Source organism: Solanum lycopersicum, chromosome 8 (genome assembly GCF_036512215.1).
Source record: "Solanum lycopersicum chromosome 8, SLM_r2.1".
NCBI classification, from domain to species: Eukaryota; Viridiplantae; Streptophyta; class Magnoliopsida; order Solanales; family Solanaceae; genus Solanum; species Solanum lycopersicum.
Genome location: NC_090807.1, coordinates 66,746,363 through 66,772,641, shown reverse-complemented (window position 1 = coordinate 66,772,641; position 26,279 = coordinate 66,746,363). Strand labels below are relative to the sequence as shown.

Sequence of the window (26,279 nt, the reverse complement as noted above, 5' to 3'; positions counted from 1 at the left end):
CCAAAAAAAAAAAACTAAAAAAAAGTTCTAACAAAGGACATATATAATGTTACTTTGACGTAAAATGAATTACATATCTAGATGAAACAAATAAACAAATTAATGAAGTTGGTTAACTATCACGTGTCTAAATCCTATTATATCGATGAATCTGAATTTACATCATAAGTAACTTAATATTGAGAGTTCCTAGCACTTCAAAGTTGAATTCAGAATTTCTAGTTAATGATATATAATTTTTACTATTGTATTCTTGGTGGTGGTAACGACACATTTTCAGTATATATTATGACTAAGTTAAATTTTGAATAAATTAGGTTATGTTTTATATGCGGTCAAATAAATCTGTATTTTCTTTTTTGATGTCTAATGAATTTATACTAATTCGTCTAAATTTGACTCAATTCATTTATTTGACACCCTTTTTCTTATTGAAAATTTAGAAATTAGAAATATTAGTATTTAAGCGAAGTTAATTTTAGTGTGACTGCAGGGACACACCAAAAAAGTCTTAGGATTTGGATATTGACTCGTAATTATTTATTTTTTCCATTCCAATTAAATTTATACACAAAAAAGCCATCCACGTGGTTGACTCATTCTACATTTCATTTATTTATTTTTAACGTTATTTTATTTTCTTTCTCAAATTCGCATTGTCTTATGAAAAATTATCAGAATTTTTAATACTTTATGACTTCAAAAAGGTTATTAGTGAGTTTTTTGTTTTTTTGTCCAGTGTCTTGATCCACATATAACTTAATTGAATTTAAATTTACAAAAAAAAAATATAATAAAAATAAACGTTTTTTTAATAATGACGATTTCTGTTCAGTGAACTTAAATCCAAACCCAAACCCAAACTTTACTACTATTCATCGTGAGTTGTGCATGCTAAAATCATAAAGTTTGAGTAATTGTTGACTATTATTTGAATTTATTTTTGGTTATGAATCATATGCTTATATTTTCCCTTTATTTGAGTATGGTGCAAATGTTCCTCTTGCTTTATTTATTTAAAAAAAAAAAAAAAGACAAGTAAGATCACCTAGTAAAATTAGGTCAATAATCACTCCTCCATGTTTTCTTTTGTCTCCCCTAAAGTATGACTTTTGTTGACTTTATAAAAATAGCATAAATTGTATGGTTAATTAAGTAGGCATTTAGGTGTCGTATCAAATTTTATGACTTTGAGTTGAAGATTTATCAACAATAATCTTTCCATTTATATTTTAAACAGCAAAGATAATCAAGGTGGTATACACACTATTTGTTTTAGATTTTAATATAAATATATGAAAATATTTTTGATTGATATATTTTAACTAATTTTTAATATGCATAATATGATTTGTCGACGAAAAGTGAATGATTGTCCTCTTAGGCTTGGTGCGGCTACGTCACTTACTGAATACAACAACAATAACGTATTTGATGTAATTCTATAAATCTAAGACATTCTTAACAAAATTTCTGACTAGGCCATTGTATTTACTATATCAAATCCAAGCTTTGACTTTACAATTAATCAACATGCATCGTCAGTTTACAAAATTTCTACACCATTAGTTAATTTTAATAAAGATTTAACCATAGTAATTTACTTTAATAAAATAACCATAATTAATGAAAAAAGAAAATCAACAATTTACTAAAAAAACACATCAATGATGTGGTTGAATCATACTTGAATTCTAGACAAAATTATTTCCATAATTAAATTGTTTTTCCAAAGTTAATTGCAATTACTGTTTACCGTAGGTTTTTCACCTTTTCTATCGTTCAAGAAATCTTCACCGCATCAAACATTTTTTACAGCATCAAACGTTGTTAGCTGGTAAAAAATAATTTTTAAAGTATCGCTCGATTTACAAGAACCAATAATTTTCACCAAGTAGAAGAAGCTTGTCAAGTTTCAAAATCGTTTGATATTTTAAAGATTATTTCTTACCCGTTGACAATGTTTGATACTGTAAAAAAGTTTGATGCGGCAAAGATTAATTGAACGGTAGAAAAAGTGAAAAAACTACTATAAACATAGTAGTTGTAAATCCCTTGTAATTAACTTTGGAAAAAACAATTTAAATTTGGAAATAATTTTGGTTAGAATCCAATTATTGATTCAACCACTTTGTTAATATATATATATATATATATATATATATATATATATATATATATATTTGTAAATTGTTGATTTTCGTTTTCATTAATTATGATTATTTTATTAAAGTAAGTTACATACTTGGTTAAATTTCATTAAACTTAATTGATGGTATAGAAAATTTTGTACATTGATGATACACAAAATTTATCCCTTCGGGAGCATTCGATAAAAAAAAATTGTGCTCAAAATTTAAACTCGATATTTTTATCTCATCAAGATCAATTTAATCAGTTATAATGTGATGCTTTTCGATTTTGTAGGTTATCATATCAACTTTGATATAGATAAATATACTTATAATAATAATACTTCGATCTCAAACAAATTGAAATTACTTATAAAAATAGCTAGATTATTTTAATGTGTTTAAAAAGAATGCAGCATAACATGCTCAGAATAGGTTAAATTTCAAACATGGACAGAAGTTAAAATTGAAAAATTGCCTCATATATAATTGAATGATTTTGATTATTGAGTGGAAAAAAAATGCTTAAAATGTGTGGACGGAGAAAAAGCAACTATTTTTTGGTACCGCATTTGCTTGGTGAAATTATGGTAAAAAAATAATTCTATACCAAAAAACGTAACTACTTAGTCTTTATACTTTTTTAATTCCCAAAAACCAAAACATTTTTCACAAGAGAAACATGAAAATTTTATGGTTGACGACACAACATTTATTTATATACTCATCATAGAACAAATAATCTTATATTTTCCCTTGGACAAATATAACACCGACCTAAAATATAATATAGGATAATTTTTGACATTTCTTTTTGAAAGTATTTTGATATGTCATTCAACTTATATAACATATCGAGTTCTTATATGTTATTGAAAAATACGAAACAATTACTAATGATAAAGATATGAATGTTCTTATAGCTTTTAGATAGGGTATAGTCGGCATAGTGATTGAGGAGGTTCATCATATCTTCTTTGACAAAAAAATATATTTTTTATATATGATTAATCACATATTAAGAAGATTTTTTTGCCTATCGTAGTCTAGCTTGATAGTTTTCACGCATATTCAAGGTTGAACCCTGAGATTTGACGACAAACTTAAAAAATCACCTATACATACACTTTATGCCCAATCATTCTCTATAATAGTTATATCTTTTTTTTTTAGGATGTGGAATACAATAATCTGAATGATCATATATGCCTCTGTTATGCATTGTATATTTCATAATAGGTCTCGTTCTTTCTACTTTTTTCCGATTACTTATTGCAATTACCTTGACACCAAAGTTCGATCTAATATTTTATTTATGTAAATATATTTATAAATATAGTATATATTGAATCTTATTTGAAATCTTTTGTATATTATTTTTTTATATTTTTAAAAATTTTAATGAAAATTTTGACTCTGTTGATACATCGAAAGCTTTGAAGTCTATCTAGTGATAAAAACATCGTATATGCGCGTTAGGTGCACAATTACATCACGAATAAAAAGCCTTCTGTTTTTGCACTAAAGTTTATTAAGAATAATAATTTGGATATTAATCACTAGCCAAATGAGTCAATCAAATTAATCACATTGTTATATGGTGATTCACGTTTATCGTAATTTACGTACTAATCAAGTGCATGTATTTTTAATAGACTATTGGGTAAAAAAAAATATAATTTCCCCTTTTATTTTTATTATCTTCCTTTCATGCCTTTTAAATACGATTAATTTCAATTTACATTACAAAGTTTCCCATTAAACAGATACACACTTAATATTTCTCTTAAATAAGGATTCAAATTAATAATAGTAATCAGTATAACCCCCTAAAGATATTAGATTTAAACATAGACTTTAAGAGGGATGGATTTTGAAAAATATTTTCTCCTAAAATAAATTTTTTAAAAATGAGAAAAATAACTTATCTAGTAGAAGAAGAAAAAGAAGTTCTACAACTAATAATTCATATTCATCCTACACTCTGTCGTCATCAGTGGCGGAGCTAGAACTTTGTCTAAGGAGTGTCAAAATCTAAAAAATAAAATCGTATAAAAGTCAAGGAGTGTCAATATGTAATATATATACACGAAAAAAATATTTTTATTCTAGCTACATAATGTAATTTTCCGACGAAAAGGTGTTACTACATGTGGCTCCACCAGTGGTCGTCATTATCCACCAACACACCTTATCTACCCTCCGTCATAATCATTACCGGAGTTAGAATTTTTAATAAGAGAGTTCAAAATTTAAAGAACTAAACACACGAACTAATCAATGGCGATTTAACATCTTTTATATATACACAAAAATAAGTTCACTATATATAAATAATAATATTATCCGTTGAATAGGTTCGAATAAACCCCTAGTAAAAGACTGCTCCATCCCCGCCATCCTTGTAGTGACCTCCCAACCCACCGGCCACCACCACGGCCCACATCATTTTCCTTACCCAACGTAGGTCTCATAGTATTTATCTGAACTCTTAGAATAGTACTTTTTACTTACAGTAGAATATTTATGTGGTACTTTTTCAGATTTTACACGTGTGATATATGTTTCTTCTATTTTCCCAAGTAAAGCTCTTTGCATCGCAATGCCTATTGTGTCGGCTTGGCCTTTCATAAGTGGAGACAGAATAAAGCATTCATAATAAAAGCGTTTACTGTCTGTTCTTGATTCAACACACTTCCACTGTAGTGTCCGAGTGTATCCCTACAAGAAAATAAGTAAAAAAGTTAAAAAAAAATTCTGAAAAATTATATTATATAAACATTTTTAGTTCCTAGTGAACACGTACAGCCTTAATTCCAAAGTTGACTTTGATAATAATCTATCTATATTAATAAGACTCGTATAACATTAAATTCTTCCTTTTGGGGGGTTTTGTTTCCACGTACACTAGGGCCTCAACTTTTTGGAAATAATAATAATAGCAACACCGTCAAATTAAAATTTTGGTAGTTGAAAGGCCACAATCACAACTTACAAGACGGTGGAGTAAGTTTCCAGATGGCTAGCAAGTGAGCATGCTTATTTTTATGTTGATCTGATTCTTCAAAAATATTATTATGTTTATATTCATACATATTAATTGATATTCTTATATAAAACTTAAATATCACAGGGTTTCAAAGTTTGAAATGAACTAAATTCGAACGCCTAGGTAAAATTTTAATTTAGTTACAATATATACAATTGATACCGTAGTGAAATTATTGAGTAATTTCAAGAAAATGAAAAAAATGATCAATTATAGCTAATGATTCCGAGAAAATAACAAAAATGATCTATTATGTTATAGGGTATGTTCAAAATGACCGTTTTAATATATTTTTTGAATAATTTTGATACTTTAAATTTGAAGAATATATATATAGTAATATTTATAATTTTTGAGACAGGTTTTAAAATAATGATTTCATAAATATATTCTTGAATAATTTTGGTCCTCTATATTTGATATAGGCGAGCACGTTTCATCATAATCAAACAAAATATAGCAATTTAACCAAAAAAAAATTGAATTTTGTTACAGTATTTTTCGACAAGTGTCATAAATTTACTTTGCTTTGACCTAAATCAATTCCTTTTAAAGAAAAATAATTTACGATTTACATTATAACGTGTTTTCATATAATCAAAATATTGTTGAATTTATATGTGAACATAAGAAGTGAGAATCACAAATTATTACGAACCATGTTATAAACACCATGTTCTAAGGTCAAGACTTAGTATAGAGTACAACCATTAATGCAGTGACAAAGATAGTTAAAATTTGTACTATTTCATGATATAAGAGTACATATAGTTACATTTTATTTAGATATTATTCTTTTTCAGCTACCAAAAACTTAGGAATAAATTGAAAATCGAAGGAAATTAAATTGACGCGCCAACCGCGTTAGATAATATATGAATGACTTTTTTTAAAAAAAATAGTTTAAATGCAAATAATTCACGTTTCGTTACTATTTCTGTGCATGTGCTTGAATGTTTACGTAATTATGGTTCAATAATCAAATTAGTTATATGTTTTAAGCAAAACATATCATATGTGTTCAAGATGTTGATGACCACTAATTCAATTACTTAATCTCACAAGTCAAACACATAAATTAGCAAATAAACACATGAATTAGTAAATAAACAAATAACAAGATCCATCGTAGAAAGAGTGGAAATTGAATTTATGGTCCATAACAAATGATCTTAGATATATAAATCTTTTCACAAATAATCAATATACAGGATATAACACATAAATTAGGAAATAAATACATGAGCCTTCTATAAAATTATTTATTTTATTCAAATCATGAAATATCATCATTTCAATTTTTCAAGTAAGTGATTAAAAATATTACTCAATATAGTTGAATTTTACACCCCTTAAGAATATACAAGGAAGTGCTTCTTTTTCTTTTTTTTAAAAAAATTTCTTATATTGTATTCTAATATTTTTTTTTTGTGGATTTAAAAGATCAACGTATCGAACACTTTTGAAGAAAGTATTTTCAATAAATATTTTTAATAATAAGTGTGGACCATTATGTTTCAAAGTACTTCCTATTTGGATACAAAAAAAATATATTACATACTATTTTGTTTTCTTTTTATGTAAGATCGTATGAAAGCAACAAAAAGAAAAAGAAGCACACGTACAATTTTTTTCCCTACTTTTTGTCTTTTAGGTCTAAAAAATTATACATCATCCGACATTAATTTCTTTTTTTTTAAGAAAAATAAAAAGTTGCAACCAAACAACTAAGTAAAATTCCTTATGTTATCCATTAGTTTGACATATAATGTTCTTATTCGCCGACATTTGATTACATTAATTAATTATAAATTTGGAGTATTTTGGAATAACTAATTACAAGATTAGTTTACTAATCTTTGATGGATAATTGTCACAAGTTCATTTTTCATGCTTAGCTGAAAGTAATGTAGGATTATAGTCAATAAGAAAACTCAATAGTAATTAATTAACTTGGAGCAATGTAGGATTAAGAATTTCTCTAGAAGTCTCGGAACAAATAATGAAGTAGATAAAAGGTAGGAAATTAAACTCTAGAGCTTTTATTCCTTAAGACTTTGAAAGTTTGAATAATAATCTTTTTTACTAAACAAATAGAAAGCGAATTTTCACTTATCACAATCAAAATGTATTTTCAACTTAAAAGAAATTTTTAGTATGTGCGAGAACAACCTTTAATCTTGAAGATTCACGAAGTCTTTGAAATTAGTGAAGCTAGTTGTCGTAGTGACTAAATTAACTATCAATTTCAAGTAACCTACAACGACAAGTAAGTACTACCTATAATAAGTCTATTTTCATGTATAGTACTCATCCGTTTAATTTTATGTGATATTTTTTAATTTGATACAATATTTAAAAAAAAATGAAAAATATTTGAATCTTATGATTTAAAATGATGTATAATTAATTAAATAAACAGATGATGATAAAACCATAAGATTTAAAGTATCATGCACATCTTTGATCTGTTTTAAATTTCGCATCTCATCAAACTAAAATACTCAATTGAAACGATGAAAAAATATTGTTATTAAGTCCAAACTCACAATTATTATTTTGTGTATGAGTTGTGTTTGGTAGGGAAAAGAGGGGACCTTTGTACAGTTCATAACTAGTGCGCTATTAGCATACACACACGTACTAAACATACCTAACGTATCTCAAAATTGTATTATTTTTCAACAAATTAAATACTACTATTATATAGTTATTATTTTTCATATGACTTGGGGGTGAGGGTGGGGGTGGGGGTGGGGGTTAGTGTGCGTGTACATCCTTACTACTATTATATAGTTTTTATTTATCATATGACTTGGGGGTGGGGGTGGGGGTAATGTGTGCGTGTACATCCTATCTTTCATGGAAATTTCTTTTAAACACCATGACAATAGAAATTTACAAGTATAAATAAGCCTTCACTTCCACTTCAATGTTCATTCAACAAATAACTACTAATAACATTCAAAGACTAAAGATCTTTTTTTTACAAGAATTAGCAAATATCCATTTCAATTTTTTTTGAGAATCTTTGGTTCTTTCTTTTTTTGAAAATTAAGATGGTGTCTATTTCAAAGAATAACCAAAAACAACAACTTCTTTCAAAGATAGCTACAAATGATGGTCATGGGGAAAATTCACCTTATTTTGATGGTTGGAAGGCTTATGCAAATAATCCTTTTCATCTAACTGATAATCCTACTGGTGTTATTCAGATGGGTCTGGCTGAAAATCAGGTACGAGAAGAAAAATTAAACACATATCTCGTTTCTTTACTTTCGGTCTTTTAAAAAAAAATATTCTTTTTCTGGTTTTTTGAAAACTTTTCAGAAATAACTTATATGTTTAAGATTACAAGATTCAAAAGATATTTTGATTCATTTTAACATATCTTGAATTTAATATCATGATATTCACTAACCGAGACAAACAAATTGAAATAGAGAAAGGAATTTATTTTCTTGATAAAATGGCTAAAGTTGAAATTTTTTTAAGATATGTTGTTAATAAATTTCTTATTTTTGATGTTTTTTGCAGCTTTGTTTTGATTTAATCCAAGAATGGGTGGTGAATAATCCAAAAGCATCAATTTGCACTGTTGAAGGAGCTGAAAATTTCCAAGATATTGCAATTTTTCAAGATTATCATGGCTTGCCAGAGTTTAGACAAGTATGAAACTTTTCTAATCAAGATTATTAGTTGTTAATTCTTGTTTTTATTCATTGTTCTAATTAGTTTAGTAAAAATAATTTTCAGGCAGTTGCAAGGTTTATGGAGAAAGTGAGAGGTGACAGAGTTACATTTGATCCAAACAGAATAGTAATGAGTGGAGGAGCAACTGGTGCTCATGAAATGCTTGCTTTTTGTTTGGCTGATCCTGGTGATGCCTTTTTGGTCCCAACACCATATTATCCAGGGTAAGAATTATATTCGTAATCGAGATTCATTGACTCAGATTAATTATGATTCATGTCACACAAAGTTTGTTAAAGTCCCCTTTCAATTAAATGGACAAATCACTATCACAAGTGTCTTCCTTTGACCTCTATATTTTTGAATTATTTTTGTTGTACTTGGAACTAGTAAAATTATTGGTGTGGGACATAAAATCAACTACTCCTCTGCTTAAAACAGAGAAAGTAGGTCCTCTAATTAGTTAACATACTTAATATAATTGTTCCCATAAAGTCAATGCATAATTAAAGTAAAGTTTTTTGTATTTGTAATATTGCAGATTTGATAGAGATTTGAGATGGAGAACTGGTGTTCAACTATTTCCAGTTGTTTGTGAAAGTTGTAATGATTTCAAAGTGACTACAAAAGCCTTGGAAGAAGCATATGAAAAAGCTCAACAATCCAACATCAAAATAAAAGGCTTACTTATAAACAACCCTTCAAATCCATTAGGTACTCTTCTTGACAAGGACACACTCCGTGACATTGTAACGTTCATCAACTCGAAAAACATCCATTTAGTATGCGATGAAATCTATGCTGCTACGGTGTTTGATCAGCCTAGATTCATCAGTGTATCTGAAATAGTTGAGGATATGATTGAATGCAACAAAGATTTGATCCATATAGTCTATAGCTTGTCTAAAGACTTGGGATTTCCAGGATTCAGAGTTGGAATTGTTTACTCGTACAACGATACAGTAGTAAACATTGCTAGAAAGATGTCAAGCTTTGGGTTAGTTTCAACTCAGACACAACATTTGCTTGCATCAATGTTGTCTGATGAAGTATTCATTGACAAATTCATTGCTGAGAGTTCCGAAAGACTCGGAGAAAGGCAGGGGATGTTTACAAAAGGACTAGCAGAAGTTGGAATTAGTACATTGAAAAGCAATGCTGGTTTGTTTTTCTGGATGGATTTAAGGAGGCTTCTTAAAGAAGCAACATTTGATAGTGAGTTAGAATTATGGAGAATTATTATCAATGAAGTGAAACTTAATGTTTCACCAGGATGTTCATTTCATTGTTCTGAACCTGGTTGGTTTAGAGTTTGTTTTGCAAACATGGATGACGAGACGATGAGGATTGCATTAAAAAGGATAAGTTACTTTGTGCTTCAGCCAAAGGGACTTAACAACATTGCTGCTATTAAGAAACAATGCAGCAGGAGGAAACTTCAGATCAGCTTATCGTTTCGAAGATTGGATCATGAGTTCATGAACTCACCAGCTCACTCTCCGATGAATTCGCCTTTGGTCAGGACTTAAAGAAGGGGGAAAATGGTATAGTTATGTTTTTGTTGTTTGTCTAATAAAAGAAGGTAAAAAAATATTTCCTTTTGTTGTAGTGATGAGTGATAGTACTAAGTATTTGATTTCACAGTTAATTCTATTTTTGTGCAAACTGATGAAAGAAAATAAAAAAGATATAAGGTATAGAGAGTGTTTTGGATTTTTAATATCTGAAATTTTTCCTATTATCCCATCAATATTGTATCAAAATGGGATTCACTGTGGAATTTGTATTTCTTCTTGGTTTTTTTAATTCCTTCTTGAAAATGAAGGAGGGTGTAAGTTGTAACCTGAAATTTTACTTGCTTATATATATAAAAAAAATTCATGTCCTTGAAATTCATTTTTTTAAGTTGGTTTTCAATTTTAATCCAAGGTTGAGTGAGTATTGATGCAACAATAAAAGGAGTCATCATGTGAACACGTTACAAGTTATTGGAACAATATAGGATAAGATTGTGTAAAAATAATACCTAGTATGGATAAACACTCGACCCCCTCCCTCTTATTCCACTCATATATAGCGGAAGTTTACTGCACCAAATTATCTTCATTGTTAGCAACAAAGAACACTCAAGTGGTGTTGAAATTCAAGTTTTATATTTCTTTTCAATGTTAAACCAAGATTAGAGCGAGCTTTGGGTCAACGATTAAAATAGTTACAATTTCAAGCTATGAAACAACCTCTTGCAATAACTCGAACCACTAATGTTTCTCCTTTTCGTCTACCTCAAGTATAGTGAAAGTTTAGTAGATCGTGTTTTTTTTTTCAATCTTAAACAAAAAATTGCATACTATATTGTTAGCAACAAAAGGTTATGTGCTAAGTACAATATTATTGATAGCTAAATCTGACTGTCTTTTCAATGATAGAAATTAATATACTCCATCAAACAATTAGATCAGAAAAAGGAATCATACTAGCATATATTATTTATTATATGAAAGTGGTTGGTAAGTTATTGGTATGATTGAAATATTTCATTAATTTTTTCAATGGTGATATATACTAAAATGTTCATATTTTCTTATCCTTATGGAGAACAATAATAATTGATGTTAGGACTTTCTCAACCCCTAAGACTCCAACTCATTGTATGTTTGTTTGAATAAAATTTTGATCATCACTTCTAGTTGAGTCAACCAGTAACTCTTCTTGCTTTAATCTTATTCATGCTGACTTTTGACTTTGTCTATATAATTAAGTCAAATACTAATTTAATATATTTGTTAGTAGGTATGCAACAAACTTAAGTCTACACATAATGGGTCATTAAGAAATAAACTTAGATAGGGCACAACATATAAAATATGAGTAGACTTGAAATATAATACTCTAACGTGGTGCAGTAGGTTACTCTTTCCTTAATCATAAGTTTTTGGTTTTGCATTTTGAATGTGAAAAAATCTTTGGCACAGAGCACTTACTTTTGAACGGAGCCCTATCAGCATGATTTCATATTAGTTTGACTCTTGTACACAGTAGCGCAGCTACAATCATGTCAGGGTCTATATCAAAAAATTATACCACATATACAGGTTTAAAAAAAAATTAAAGTGGTTAAATAACATATTTTTGAACATCTTTAACACAATAACATGATAGCTCAGTGATTCCAGACGTCTTGAAAGAACAAAGACACGCAGACTTAAAGTACTCACCTGAACACTACAAGAGAAGAAAGAAACAAACACCATGCTTATTTCTAAACAGAGAGTTATTTCCAATCAATATTGTCAAGAACAACATTAACTAAGTGTAACTATAGAACTTCTTGGTACAACTTACAAATAAAATTCCACATTGAATCCCATTTTGATACAATGTTACATAGAAAAATTCATATGATAAAAATCCAAAATGGAATGAATTGTATAATCAAACACTAAATGTATACATCAAAACTATCACTCTTCACTATAACAGAGGAAATTTTTTCCTTCTCTTATTATACAAACAACAACAACAAATCTAAGCCATTCTTTTCTTCATCTTTATGTCCTAACCAAAGGCGAATTCATCGGAGAGTGAGCTGGTGAGTTAAAATCATCCAATCTTCGAAACGATAAGCTGATCTGAAGTTTACTCCTACTGCATTGTTTCTTAATAGCAGCAATGTTGTTAAGTCCCTTTGTTTGAAGCACAAAGTTCCTTATCCTTCTTAATGCAATTCTCATCGTTTCGTCGTCCATATTTGCAAAACAAACTCTAAACCAACCAGGTTCAGAACAATGAAATGAACATCCTGGTGAAACATTAAGTTTTACTTCATTAATAATAATTCTCCATAATTCTAACTCACCATCAAATGTTGCTTCTTTAAGCAGTCTCCTTAAATCCATCCAGAAAAACAAACCAGCATTGCTTTTCAATGTACTAATTCCAACTTGTGCTAGTCCTTTTGTGAACATCCCCTGCCTTTTCCCGAGCCTTTCGGAACTCTCAGCAATGAATTTCTCAACAAATATCTCATCAGACAACATTGATGCTAGCATATGTTGTGTCTGAGTTGAAACTAGCCCGAAACTTGACATCTTTCTAGAAATGTTTACAACTGTATCGTTGTACGAGTAAACAATTCCAACTCTGAATCCTGGAAATCCTAAGTCTTTAGACAAGCTATAGACTATATGGATCAAATCTGTGTTGCATTCAATCATCTCCTCAACCATTTCGGATACACTGATAAATCTAGGCTGATCAAACACCGTAGCAGCATAGATTTCATCGCATACTAAATGGATGTTTTTCGAGTTGATGAACGTTACAATGTCTCGTAGCGTGTCCTTGTCAAGAAGAGTACCTAATGGATTTGAAGGATTGTTTATAAGTAAGCCTTTTATTTTGATGTTGGATTGTTGAGCTTTTTCATATGCTTCTTCTAAGGCTTTTGTAGTCACTTTGAAATCATTACAACTTTCACAAACAACTGGAAATAGTTGAACACCAGTTCTCCATCTCAAATCTCTATCAAATCTGCAATATTACAAATACAAAAAACTTTACTTTAATTATGCATTGACTTTATGGGAACAATTATATTAAGTATGTTAACTAATTAGAGGACCTACTCTCTCTGTTTTAAGCAGAGGAGTAGTTGATTTTATGTCCCACACCAATAATTTTACTAGGTCCAAGTACAACAAAAAAATTAGTCAAAATTATAGAGGTCAAAGGAAGACACTTATGATAGTGATTTGTATATCCAAGTTGTTTTGATGATTTTAATTGAAAAGGGACTTTAACAAACTTTATGTGACATGAATCGTAATTAATCTAAGTCAATGAATCTCGATTACGAATATAATTCTTACCCTGGATAATATGGTGTTGGGACCAAAAAGGCATCACCAGGATCAGCCAAGCAAAAAGCAAGCATTTCATGAGCACCAGTTGCTCCTCCACTCATTACTATTCTGTTTGGATCAAATGTCACTCTGTCACCTCTCACTTTCTCCATAAACCTTGCAACTGCCTGAAAATTATTTTTATTAAACTAATTAGAACACTTAACAAAAACAAGAATTAACAACTAATAATCTTGATTAGAAAAGTTTCATACTTGTCTAAACTCTGGCAAGCCATGATAATCTTGAAAAATTGCAATATCTTGGAAATTTTCAGCTCCTTCAACAGTGCAAATTGATGCTTTTGGATTATTCACCATCCATTCTTGGATTAAATCAAAACAAAGCTGCAATAAAAAAAAATAAAAAAATAAGAAATTCATTAACAAAAACTCTTAAAAAATTTCAATTTTAGCCATTTCATCAAGAAAATATACTCTTTTCTGCTATTCAATTTGTTTGTCGGGTCAATAAATAAGACTTTAAAATATCATAGTGTTACATTCAAATTATGTTAAAATGAATCAAAATATCTTTTAAATCTTGTGATCTTAAATATGTCGGTTGTTTCTAAAAAGTTATCAAAAAAAAAATTAATCGTTCTTTTTTTTAAAATACTGTAAAGCAAAACAAACAAATTAAAACGATAAGTGATTTTTTTCTTCTCCTACCTGATTTTCAGCAAGACCCATCTGAATAACACCAGTAGGATTATCAGTTAGATGAAAAGGGTTATTTGCATAAGCCTTCCAACCATCAAAATAAGGTGAATTTTCCCCATGACCATCATTTGTGGCTATCTTTGAAAGAAGTTGTTGTTTTTGGTTATTCTTTGAAATAGACACCATCTTAATTTTCAAAAAGAGAAAGAATCAAAGATTCTCAAAAAAAATGAAATGGGTATTTGCTAATTCTTGTTAAAAAAAAAAGAAGCTCTTTAAGAGGCTTTGAATGTTATTTGTGTATTTAGTAATTTGTTGAATGAAAATTGAAGTGGAAGTGAAGGCTTATTTATAGTTGTAATAATTCTAAGTGCTAAACAATTGCATTAAATTAAAGATCATCAGCACGCACGCGCAAATCCCAACCCCACAATTACAAAAAATAATTAAAATTAATAATAATAATAATAAAAATTAAAAAAATATATACTTTATTTATTTTGAATATGCAATCTTGAGATATGGTAGGTGATTTATTAGTACGTGGTGTATGCTAATAACGCACTTGTTATGAACTGTACAAAGGCCCCCTCTATTCCCTAATCTTCCCACCAAATACAACTCATATGAAAAAAAAATTAAATGCAAGTTTAGATGACTCAATATTGTACTTTTTTTCAGTAACGAGTCAAAATTTTCATAAAAGAATTTCAAATATAGAAAAAATAAACATACGAAGAAGTTGAAGAGGATTCAACATCTATTATATATATGTAATAAATAATTTTAACTATTTATAAACAGTGTAATTTTCAACCGAGTTCGAATGGCCCCTAGGCTCGTACAAACTCCACCCTTGCTTTCTCCTTTTCTCAAATTGTCTGTCATGTTTTTCTTTTACACTCTTTGAGAAACGTTAATTAAGATAAATTTTTAATTATTTTATCGTTATTTACATTTTAAAAATATATTATTATATTATCTCCTAATTAGATATTTTATTTACTCTGTTGAGATATTTATAATCTTCAAATAATTTTATATGCTTAGTATATGCTAATAGGGATCGCACTAGTTATGCAATATTCTCTCAAAGATTTAACATGTGTACACCACATGATTATACCATCAATGTTTTTTTTAAGTGGCTATAATAATTTGTTTACTGCAATTTTTTTTAAGATCGTCGGATAATTTAGAAGTGTAAATTATTTTTTATGAGCAAATGATAATTTCATTATTACTCATGAGGGTTCTAATGGATAAAAATCCATGTATAATACTATAAAATCTTCGTAGTACCATTTTCTTTAACTAAACTTCAATTAGTACAATTTATAGTACTTAATAAAATATATTATTATGCATGAATTTGTCGGCGAATATAAGAATTATATAATATATATATTGTACGTTAAATGAATGGATAATATAATTGCTAGTTGTCATCAACGTGGGTTGTGATTCAGTGGTGAAACTGTTTCACTTTTAGTCAGAGGTTTCTTGTTTAAGCTTTCGTATCGAGAAAATCATGTTGGAAACGACACCTCCAAAATGGGCCTAGCAGAACACGATTTAAATTTATTCGAAATTCTAATATGAGCTCCAGTTTCACCTTTAATCAAAGGTTTCGAGTTTAAGCCTTTGTATAGAAAAAACATGTTGAAAGCGACACCCCCAAAATGGGCCTAGCCGAGTACGATTTAAATTTATTTGAAACTCTAATATGAGCTCCAGTTTCACCTTTAATCAGAAGTTTCGAGTTTGAGCCTTCGTATCAAAAAAACATGTTGGAAGCGACACCCCCAAAATGGACCTAGTAAAGCACGATTTAAATTTATTCGAAACTCTAATATGAGCTTCGAATACCGGGCGGAAATTTTTATAAAAAAATTGCTTAGCTGTTTGGTTCCAACATTTAAGAATTAGCTAGGTTGTATGTTTAATCACAATCATGTCGGATGATGTGTGATTTTTTAGATCTAAAAGACAAAAATAGGAAAAATCATACGTACGTGTGTTTCTTTTTTTATGTTTTTTAAATGAAACTTCATTTTTTTTTTCCTGGAAAAAATTAGAAATTTGAAGGTGGTGAGGATGCTTCCTTTTTATTAACAAAGATTCATGTTAATAATTATACTCCATATTTAACAAGTATTCAATACTAGGGACAAGCATAGCTGGTATTTTCGCCATTGCATGCTTACATGTTTTTTTTTTATATAAATTCAGTGTCTGATACTCGTATTGCGTTTAACAAAATTAGATTTTGTGTTGAGAAATCTCATATTCATGAGATAAATTGTTTCCCAACAAAAAAGTACTTCCCATTCAATTATTCATAAGTTGAATTCAAAACTTTTATAATTCTAATATAATGATGAATGGACGATGAAAAAGTAATTATCACTTGTCGATATTAATTTAAATTGAAGTTAAGGTTAAATTTGTCGATATTAATTTAAATCGAAGTTAAGGTTAGATTTGTTATCTCTAACTTTATTCCATTTTAATATTTTCTTCAAATTAATATTATCGGATAGAGATTAAAGCATGTAAATCTTTGTATTAAATCATTGCTAACTGAAAATACTCACATGCACGTATGTCAGATCCATGTTCCATTATTATTAAGGATTAGATACGTTTTTTCTTCCTAAATTAATATTCTAAATTCAATATTTATATATATTTAATGATTATTTTTAAATTTAGACACAAACTACATTACACAGTTATAAAAATTATTAATTTTGATCGAACTTGTATCAAAACTTTGAACTCCGTCATATTTGACAAATTAACTTTGATCTCTAATCCAATAATTTTTATATTTAATGAAATAATTAAATAAATAAAAATAAAATTTTTATTAAATATTATCAATAGATTGAATTTTATCGTCACAAAATATGATAGTTTTCACTTCGATTCATGGAGCAAAAAAAGTAAATGAAGCTCCCACGTAGGTAGGAGTAACATGAGACGAATCTTTTGCTAACTAAAATATAGTATTAATAAAATAAAATTTAAACATAAGGTGACCTAAACTATGAGACATAAAAAGGATAATAATTTTTATTACTTTCTTATGATGTCAAGTGATCTTTAATTTTGTTTATTTATACTTTTGGGACATTTCAACTGCATGATATCATCCTTTAATTAACATTTTTATTAAAAAAAATAAAAATCCAACTAATATTGGACCCTCTCTTTGATTGCATCTTGCCATTATTTCAGAATCTCAGACACTAATTAAGAAATTAATTTTATTATTAAAAAGGTATAATATATATCAACAAAGATTATTATTTTTTTACTTATTTCCACGTAGAAAACATAAATACAATTTTTTGAGGAAAAAAATATTTTCATATTAAATTGAACAGATTTATTCAATAAAGGAATCTTAGTAGCCTAGTTAATGATTATCTCCTACTTGTAATATTTTAATTCCGTGCCCAAACTAATTCTCTTATAAAGAAAAAAGAATTTATTCAATGGATAGAAATTGATATTTTGCAGGAAAAAAAAAAGTAATTTATCATGTATATATAATATGACCTTTTTTATTTGTATCTAATAAATTGTTAACCTAAAAGGATCAGTAACAGAGTAAAGTTTGGTTTACATATGGCATGGCGTTAAACCTATCTAGCTAATTAATAACAACTAATTATCAACTAATTTTGTGATTATTGCCACCTAATGTGTGCACGTGGAAAGTGAATGATTAGATTAATTAAATCTTAAGAGTGCTTGCTTGTTAATCATGATTAGACATTTTCTTCATTAATTAAATTTAGTGCTGAGAACTATTATTATTGCTCCTATTAAGTCTAATCCAAAGAAGAAAATTCTTAATTGAGTACAAATACTAGATAAGTAATCTTTCCAAAGAGCGTTAAACCAATGTCACCCACCATGACCCACCAACCTATTCAGCGACAAAATCAAAAATTTAATTAAGAATATCCAAAATTTAATATATAAATACAAAAACAATTTTTCGATCAATGTATTTCATATTATTATACATATATAATCTAAGCTTTCGACGAAAGATATCTAAAAATCAAGAAATTATATGCTATAACTTGTTTACTAAATTTATCAATCCTTACTGATAGTTTTTGTTTTTCATTGTATTACATTTAATTTCCTCTATTGTACGTCCATACTCGTCTATGGATCAAATTAATCCAATTATTCTTTTTAATTCACGTTTTTAATGAGCATATAAAGACAAAACATGATAAGTAAACTGAATCGAAGAAAGTAAAAGTCAACCAATTTTTTTACTGGTCTCTTCATCTTCCATAAAATTTTAATGTTGGTTTGACTTGGTACAAGTTTTCAGACAGCGTATATAGTTTAGAATATTGTTGATAGTTGTATAACAAACTTTTAAGTCAACAGGAAATAAAATAAGAATGTACATGAGGCATTGAATTAAAATACTACTAGTAAATTTCTTTAGGGAAAAAAAATGAAGAGATATTTGGTTGACTTAGTAGTTGGGTAAACACTTTTTTTGTTTTACCAAGTCAATCACATATGTGGATATTAGTGTTCTAGTCTAAAAGGTAAATAGGAATTAACGAAATATAAATATTAAATTTCAATCTCTAAAGGTGGTCTCAGAATTACGAATGGGTCGTATAAATAAGTGGAGCATACACGATTGTTCCATAGTTGAACTCTTTGGACCATATGGATATTGGTAAAACTTTCAACCAAAAAAATATGTTTTAGATATACGATATCTAAAGTTAGATTCAACAACAAAACATTTGAAGTTAAAAATGACTGAAATTCAGTAGAACTATTTTTGTCCAACTTTAGCTATCTCTATTTGAAGTCCATACACATATGGATCAAACAAAGATAATAAAAATCCAGTCATATCACATATATCTATTTGAACTTTAGTCATATAAAACTTAGAAGCAGAAGCCCACGTATAATAAGTGAGACTTAATTAAAATTAACTTTAAGATATTGTATATTTGATTCATTTGGATTCATGTTAGAAATCCATTTGCCTGTGACATTCTTATTACCCATCTAATATACCAACATAAACAAGTGCCCACACCCGCTCGCTCTCATCCATTTTTCTACGATTTATTAGAAATCCAATACGCTGTCCCCTCTCTCTCCCTCTCTCAATCTTACAAGCCGAAATCGCCAAATGGGTATTTCGATACCACAATCTGGAAAAATAGGTGTACTGTGTGAGAGGATGCTCTTGATTGAACTGGTAATCAAACTGCAGCTTCAATCTACAAGGAAGCTTGAGCAATTTCTAGAGCCTCTTCAACCGACGATGCATTTTGAAGTTTGGCTATGTCAACAGAGGGCTGGCTTCGTGCAAGTTTTGGAAGCAGTTGGAATTCCTGAAACAATTCGAGAAATCGTTGACGATCATGTTTTCACTGAATGATGAGATTATTTGGTAAAGACAGCAATAGGGGATAAATTAAGCAAAATCTTGCCTTTCTAGGTAAGGGACAAACTTACAATCATTTCTCTTCCAGAAAGAAAAGTACAGACTAACAATACAGACAGTCAAAATGGGGAGAATATTTAGAACATATTGTTCTTTGCGCGAAAGTTCAACAAGATCAGTGAACTTCTAGGAAAGACAAGTTCATACTTGCAATGCTGTTTCAGAAAGGATGAAGGGAGGGGCGCAATGGGTTATGGTGGAGAAGCAAGTGTTTCAAACAATGATGTAATGTCCATATGGTGGGGGCCTTTATGTTATTATAGTATGATTTTATATATTCCTGGAGCTTAACATTAGTTCAAAGCCATCAACATGATAGATAGAAACAAGTCAAGTCTTTGAGCTTTTGACATCTATGTAGTCTGCAAAAAAAACATATATACTTGTCTATAGAGAACAGAAACTATTTTGTTTTTTTCCAGAATTCCTAACAGGTGAAACTATCAACTCTACCATTGAACTTCCCTATTTTCTCTGAGCTTCCTTCAACAATAAGTGAGCACATGCATTACTACTTCCCCGAGATGAAGTATTGATATTGTGTACGACTATATGTGTACCCCCAAATTCCATATACAAGAAAAGATAAGTGAAAAGTCCTGTTACATCGTTTCAGTAGCATCATATTAACAGGAAAAATTGCTCACAGAATCCAAATGCATCCTAAGCTAAAAGCAGAGACGAACTCTTGTAGATGGAAGTAAGAAATATGGCAAACGTAGGTAACCGTGGCTATTTCACAGTGTCACACAGAAGCATGCATATAATACACATACACGACTTCACTTTGGACGACTATAATTTTTTTCATATATCTCTTACTTTATAGTATATTATATAAATAATAATCACTTCCTGGATATGAATGAACACTCTTCCTTGACAAGTCACCTTATCTTCGTTAGGCTTTTGGAGGGATGGTTTCAAAGGTCAAGAGAGAGGGGCAAGGAAAACATTTGATGACTCATAGAAGATATTTATGAAGCTTGCATATATATGTACATAGAACACCATTACAGATAGCTACTAAATTTGACATGAGAACATCCTTGGAAGAGTGCATACCTCAGGACTCCCACTTTCAAGAAGAACCCCCTTCAGCTTACCTGAAAAGATGTATGTTTAGATCACTCTTCTTTTGCCTTGTATTTATTAGTATTATCTTTTTGAAGTATAGCTCCCGAAAAAGAAAGGAATGGGGAAGAAACATAACCTACAGAACCATATACACACAAAAAGAAGGAATAGAGTGCATACCAGAGTCGATCCAAAATGTTGCAACCTTTGGATCAAAATTCCCAACTTCAACGGCCTCCCCAACTGTTCATAAGATGGTACAATCAATACCAGTTATGAAATTGTTTATAGAAATAGTTGGACAATATCAAGATAAGCAAAACAAAAATATTCTTACCATTGTCACCAAAGAATTGCCACCATACTTTCCTAGAGCTTCCTTCATATTCAAAAACCCTTGAGTAGAAGTATGGTAAATAGTCATACCTGCATTCAGGAAATAATAAAAGAATTAGGAAGATTGAATGAAAAAATGTTTATCGTTGCTTATGAACAGAACTTAAATTAACTTACGTGTGCGTGTGTGCAGTTAGCAATGATTTAATACAATGCTGTGCAGATTTACGAGCATGGTCAACGTGCTCCACCCGTGCAATTCGGTTGTATATCTGCACGGTTATCGTTCAGTTCATTACACAAAAATAAAATAAAAATTGTATGAAGTTAGTCAGAAGATCTAACCTTCAATGGAAATGCGGCAACATCTCCAATGGCAAAGATTCCAGGTATGTTTGTTCGGAACTGTCCGTCAACCTGAATTTTAAATATTGAAGTGTAATCATTTCTAGGAAAGATCAAGCTCTTACATTCTGAAGGTATGTTAATAGAAAGAAGCACCATCAGATTTATCAGTTATGCCCAGAGATAACAACACTAAAAGGAATGAAGTTACAGACGAGTTCATATCATTTGGCATACTTAAAACATCCTCTTTTATTACTGGAACCAACTTCCTCATTGGGATTACTACAGTCTATTCATTGTCAAACAGCAAAAGAGCTATATTGATCAGGAGTAATATAACCATATTTATAACCTTCTCACCATTCAACTGGAAAACTAAAGAAAATGAAAATTTCTTTTCCCTCTTTTTGTTCCTTTTCGTGGATAAGAAGCAGAGGAAACAAATAAACTCAAAGATCTACATGCGTGTATTAGCAACAAAACAATAGCTCAAGTATGAGTTAGAGCAATTTGCTCTGAACATGAATAGTTTCAACTCGTGGAATGGGAACAAAACTCACTGCCCACCTTTGAATGTATTAGACTATGCCTTCTTTCTGATGTAATTAAGACTTCTTGTAGACAATACAATAAATGTACTTCATGGAAACATGCTAACCAGATAAAAAAACACACATGTAAGGACTTAAATCTGAATCTTAATAGAATCAACCATCTATAGTGTCGTCCTGTCCAGAACTGATTAAATCGATATTTAACTTTAAGGTAAAAGATATTTTTGATTTGCCATTCCAACTTGTAGGGTATCATGAATTGGTGGAAGATCATAAAAATTTTGCAATTAGGAGTGGTTAGCCGTAAATTGTAACTAGATAAATCCTAGCATAGAGATAAATAGAGTGCTAACCTCTATTCCACCGACAGTGTTGTTTAAGCCAACCATGTCAAATGGACTGACGGCAGGTTTTGCTCCAATACCAATAACAACCTGCAAATTCATAAAGGATATGCAAATGACTTGAGCTTTCAACTTCTTTATCCACACTATTGTATAATATATTCCAATCCTCGGTTATAATAAGAATTCCTAAGAACATAAAAATTGTTGTTTTACCGTGTCTGTCTCTATACTTGATCCATCTTCAAGCTTAACTGCAGTTACCCGGCTATCTGGACCAGATTCTAGATGTTTTATCTTAGCACCCTGGGAAAGGATAAAATTCAATTAGAAGCTAACAAACTAGGTTGATAAAGGAGGTATATGACAATCGAACTAGAGAGGAAAGAGGATGGAGAACCTTGACGAATTTGACACCACTGTCTTGGTAGAGTTGTTCATACTTTTGGGCAAGAGAAGGAGTGAACAGTCTTGATAAGAGATGCTCTTCTGGAAAAATTATCTATGTTCTCAACACAGTTAGTAAAATAAGGATTATACTGGTACGATATTCATATGCAGGCAAGTTTTAAATCTCAGAGGAATAAGAAAAATTGAATACTTCATTTGTAAGGTAATAAACTGGATAATATGCTTCAGAGTACTCTTTGAACAGAGGACTCATCAGACCGAGAAAGGAACATGGACTTCTTTTGACTTGTAGAAGAAAACAGATATGTTGGAACTTTACATATATAGTATTATTCGTCATGTGATCATCAACGGGTTTTGCTTATATGGAGACTTTCCCACCAAATGTGCAATTTAGTTTTTATAAACAAAATAGTTAAACATGGTTTGTGATTCACATTTCTTATTTATTTTCTCACAAACAGCATTTCTTATTTCTTCATAAAAAGAACAGCATTTCTTATTTAGCATAGTGAAGAAAAAGCATTTAAGGAAACTCACAGTTGTATCAAGTTTCCAGGCTACGGCAGCTGCAGCAACTTCCATTCCTATATAACCACCACCAACAACTACAAGTTTTTTTGCTTTCCCCTAAAATAAAACAACATAGATTAGAAATAATATCATGCATATCACCAAGTAGATCACCATATATAAAAGTTATGTAATGTATATTTAAATTTTAGAAATCCAATTATAAGCATCGGAATGAGGGCGATCTTACCAGTGAGGATATTAATGAATCAGCATCTGCCACATCCCGAATATAGTGAACCCCAGGTAAATTTCCTCCGATCTTCTCAGGAAATCTGATGTCAATTAATACTAAATTATTCTGTTTGGTACTTTAATCAGGATTGAAGAGCATACCAGTATATACAAATTAGAGCAATAAACTTATACAGTAAATGGAATATATGAGACTTATTAAAGCGGAAAAAAACTTATTCTGATCCTTCTTTTTTATTGGACCAAGGCACTAGTGGATGAGTGCAAATTCTAATCGTTTCATCTATCAATACGAATTCCAATTGCAAAATAAATAACAGGTTTAGATCAGCAGCACTCTAGTATAGCAAGCAATGTTACCTGGATGCCGTACATCCGGTTGCAATAATAAGGGTGCCATACTTGAGCAGCTTTCCTGAATTTGTTGTCAGAGTTTGCTTTTCTATATCAATTCCTGTTACTGGATCTTCATACAACATCTGAAAAAGGGTAAACAATTATCTTCAAATAGATTTACTTGATAGTTAGAATGCTGGGGCTGAATAAAGAAATGAAAGTAAGAACAAAATGAGAGTGTGTTTCCTCTCAAACCGTCCTGGAACCTAACTGGTAACTATATTCTCAAATCTTCAATATATTTACCTTGCTTTCCTTTCAGTAAACCAAAGAACATCACAATTATATCACACTTGTACAAATGATTAGACAAAAATGCATTACCTCTATCCCTTGTTCCTTGTACCAATCAGGTGTTTGCCTCTCACCACCAGCGCCAACACAAGTATGAAAGCCCTAAAATTATACAGTTAAATGGTATTCCTCAAAAACATGCTGAATTGGCATTAACAATAATTGAGAAGCAATCGACGTTGCAAATATCACACGAGAAGATGTAGACATTTTTAATGCTAAAATGATCAATTAAAGCTCACCGGTAAACGTGCTGGCTTTTTGTCCAGAGGAAACAAGTATGCTTTGGTCAATGCTGGACGTTCATATGGTGCATATGGCTGCATTAGCACAAAATGGAACTTTTTATTTCAAATGAAATCAACTCAAGCAAAATAACAGATCCTAACCTAACGTTTTAAGCATCCATTCAATTAGTTTCTTATACAGCTTCCACAATTAGACCAGCTAAAAGGGCATGACTACCTACAAGTATTCCACTCATCGTTCCAAATAATACTCAATAAAATATAAAAAAACAACTTACTACACTCTCATGCCAAACAAGTTAAGTTCAACTACTTAAATCCTCTATATCTATTCCGCTCCTTTGGGCTGTTCCATTCTAATACTCAATAATTTCTCCTTGAGGACAACTAAAGAGTTCTCTTACACTAGAGAGTCTCTAAACTTCACACTTATCTCTACACTAACATACAAATCTCATCAACAACATATAAATGTACTAAAAACACAAAAACAACTCCCGCCTACAATATTTTGCTATACAATTAACCAGAGGTCGATAGTGACTATTCAACTAACCTCTTTGGTCACAATGCATAACTTTCCATTAGCTTGTCCATGCTCAACAAAAGTTCTAGCAGCATATCCAGCTGCATTTCCTCCTCCAACTACCACATACCTAAAATCATCCACATTTCAAATCCGCCAACTTACACATACATCAAACATAAATACATCAAAATCAAAAAAAAAAACTCACTCTCGATTCTCATTATCAAATGATGAAGCAGCAACGAAACTTCTCCTGAAGCTTCTAGAAGGAACCGAAACCCTTGAAATCCGATTCAACACAGCTGATTGAGGACACCAGAGTGAAAGACCTTGCTTAATCGACATCGTATTAGGCGTAGTCGCCATTAATCTCCGAATAACAACTATAATAAATCAAACGAGAAAGCTCAAAAATTAGGATTTCGAGAGAAAATTGAATTGATTGAGTAGATAAATGAAGAAAGAGAAAAAAACCTGAATACATAGAAAAGGTGATCTGAAATTAATAATATAAAATTGACTTGTAATACTACTGTTGATTAATTATTGGTGCGCACAATTGGATGCCTCTATTGCTGTTTGTTTGTTGTGGCTCTACAGATGGCCGAAGCGTCGGGATGAAGACAAGAGACGTTTACTGAGTTTTTATTTATCTTTCTGCAAATTTTGCGTCAGTGTTGAAGATGGAGAAAACACAGATGCAAAAAAAAATGGCATTTGTATGAAGAAAGACAAAAATGTTTATATTTTTGGATATTTCTTTACATGTTTTTTTCTCGAAAATGAAGTTTTCATTTTGTACACTAAATTGACTATAGAAAAAAGTGTGTAACATCTCGTTAATTATATGAATAACTGCTTTTGCTATTTATATAATTCTTATTTTAAAATCAGTCTAATCTCTATCAAGCGAAATGTTCGAAAAAAAATATACTAAATTTATTTGTAATGAGTCTAAATTATATTTATTTCAACTTTCTCATAAAATTATAATAGAAATGCAATAATAATATATTCGGTGA

The 26,279-nt window shown here is 29.9% G+C and overlaps 3 protein-coding genes across 3 annotated transcripts; 1 reads left to right on the top strand and 2 right to left on the bottom strand.

Annotated features, from left to right (window-relative positions):
• The first annotated feature begins 8,119 nt into the window (after nt 1-8,119).
• On the top strand, nt 8,120-10,766 carry ACS1A (1-aminocyclopropane-1-carboxylate synthase). Its single transcript, NM_001246993.2, has 4 exons — nt 8,120-8,417; nt 8,719-8,850; nt 8,938-9,098; nt 9,416-10,766. The coding sequence occupies exons 1-4, from the start codon at nt 8,241-8,243 to the stop codon at nt 10,401-10,403; spliced, it is 1,458 nt and encodes a 485-aa protein (NP_001233922.2). The 5' UTR covers nt 8,120-8,240; the 3' UTR covers nt 10,404-10,766.
• Nucleotides 10,767-12,202: 1,436 nt separating this feature from the next.
• Nucleotides 12,203-14,758, bottom strand: ACS1B (1-aminocyclopropane-1-carboxylate synthase). Its single transcript, NM_001279342.3, has 4 exons — nt 14,447-14,758; nt 13,991-14,122; nt 13,743-13,903; nt 12,203-13,404 (listed from the first exon to the last, which is right to left on the bottom strand). The coding sequence occupies exons 1-4, from the start codon at nt 14,621-14,623 to the stop codon at nt 12,423-12,425; spliced, it is 1,452 nt and encodes a 483-aa protein (NP_001266271.2). The 5' UTR covers nt 14,624-14,758; the 3' UTR covers nt 12,203-12,422.
• Nucleotides 14,759-19,402: 4,644 nt separating this feature from the next.
• MDHAR (monodehydroascorbate reductase) lies at nt 19,403-25,972 on the bottom strand. Its single transcript, NM_001247084.2, has 17 exons — nt 25,732-25,972; nt 25,466-25,640; nt 25,285-25,384; nt 24,723-24,800; nt 24,511-24,582; nt 24,151-24,269; nt 23,786-23,870; nt 23,563-23,652; nt 23,012-23,113; nt 22,828-22,917; nt 22,621-22,701; nt 21,711-21,782; nt 21,543-21,637; nt 21,367-21,455; nt 21,210-21,272; nt 21,018-21,058; nt 19,403-19,839 (listed from the first exon to the last, which is right to left on the bottom strand). The coding sequence occupies exons 1-17, from the start codon at nt 25,739-25,741 to the stop codon at nt 19,726-19,728; spliced, it is 1,476 nt and encodes a 491-aa protein (NP_001234013.2). The 5' UTR covers nt 25,742-25,972; the 3' UTR covers nt 19,403-19,725.
• Nucleotides 25,973-26,279: the final 307 nt, after the last annotated feature.

What these genes read in the sequence shown, in the direction of transcription:
- ACS1A (NM_001246993.2), top strand. Translation starts at nt 8,241, where the DNA reads ATGGTGTCTATTTCAAAGAATAACCAAAAACAACAACTTCTTTCAAAG. An exon ending in GCTTGCCAGAGTTTAGACAA is followed by an intron (nt 8,851 to 8,937) that starts GTATGAAACTTT and finishes AATAATTTTCAG; the next exon opens with GCAGTTGCAAGGTTTATGGA. An exon ending in CCAACACCATATTATCCAGG is followed by an intron (nt 9,099 to 9,415) that starts GTAAGAATTATA and finishes GTAATATTGCAG; the next exon opens with ATTTGATAGAGATTTGAGAT.
- ACS1B (NM_001279342.3), bottom strand. Translation starts at nt 14,623, where the DNA reads ATGGTGTCTATTTCAAAGAATAACCAAAAACAACAACTTCTTTCAAAG. An exon ending in TGGGTCTTGCTGAAAATCAG is followed by an intron (nt 14,123 to 14,446) that starts GTAGGAGAAGAA and finishes TTTTTATTGCAG; the next exon opens with CTTTGTTTTGATTTAATCCA. An exon ending in GCTTGCCAGAGTTTAGACAA is followed by an intron (nt 13,904 to 13,990) that starts GTATGAAACTTT and finishes AATAATTTTCAG; the next exon opens with GCAGTTGCAAGGTTTATGGA.
- MDHAR (NM_001247084.2), bottom strand. An exon ending in ACAAGGAACAAGGGATAGAG is followed by an intron (nt 24,270 to 24,510) that starts GTAATGCATTTT and finishes ACCCTTTTTCAG; the next exon opens with ATGTTGTATGAAGATCCAGT. An exon ending in CTAACTGCACACACGCACAC is followed by an intron (nt 21,456 to 21,542) that starts GTAAGTTAATTT and finishes TCCTGAATGCAG; the next exon opens with GTATGACTATTTACCATACT.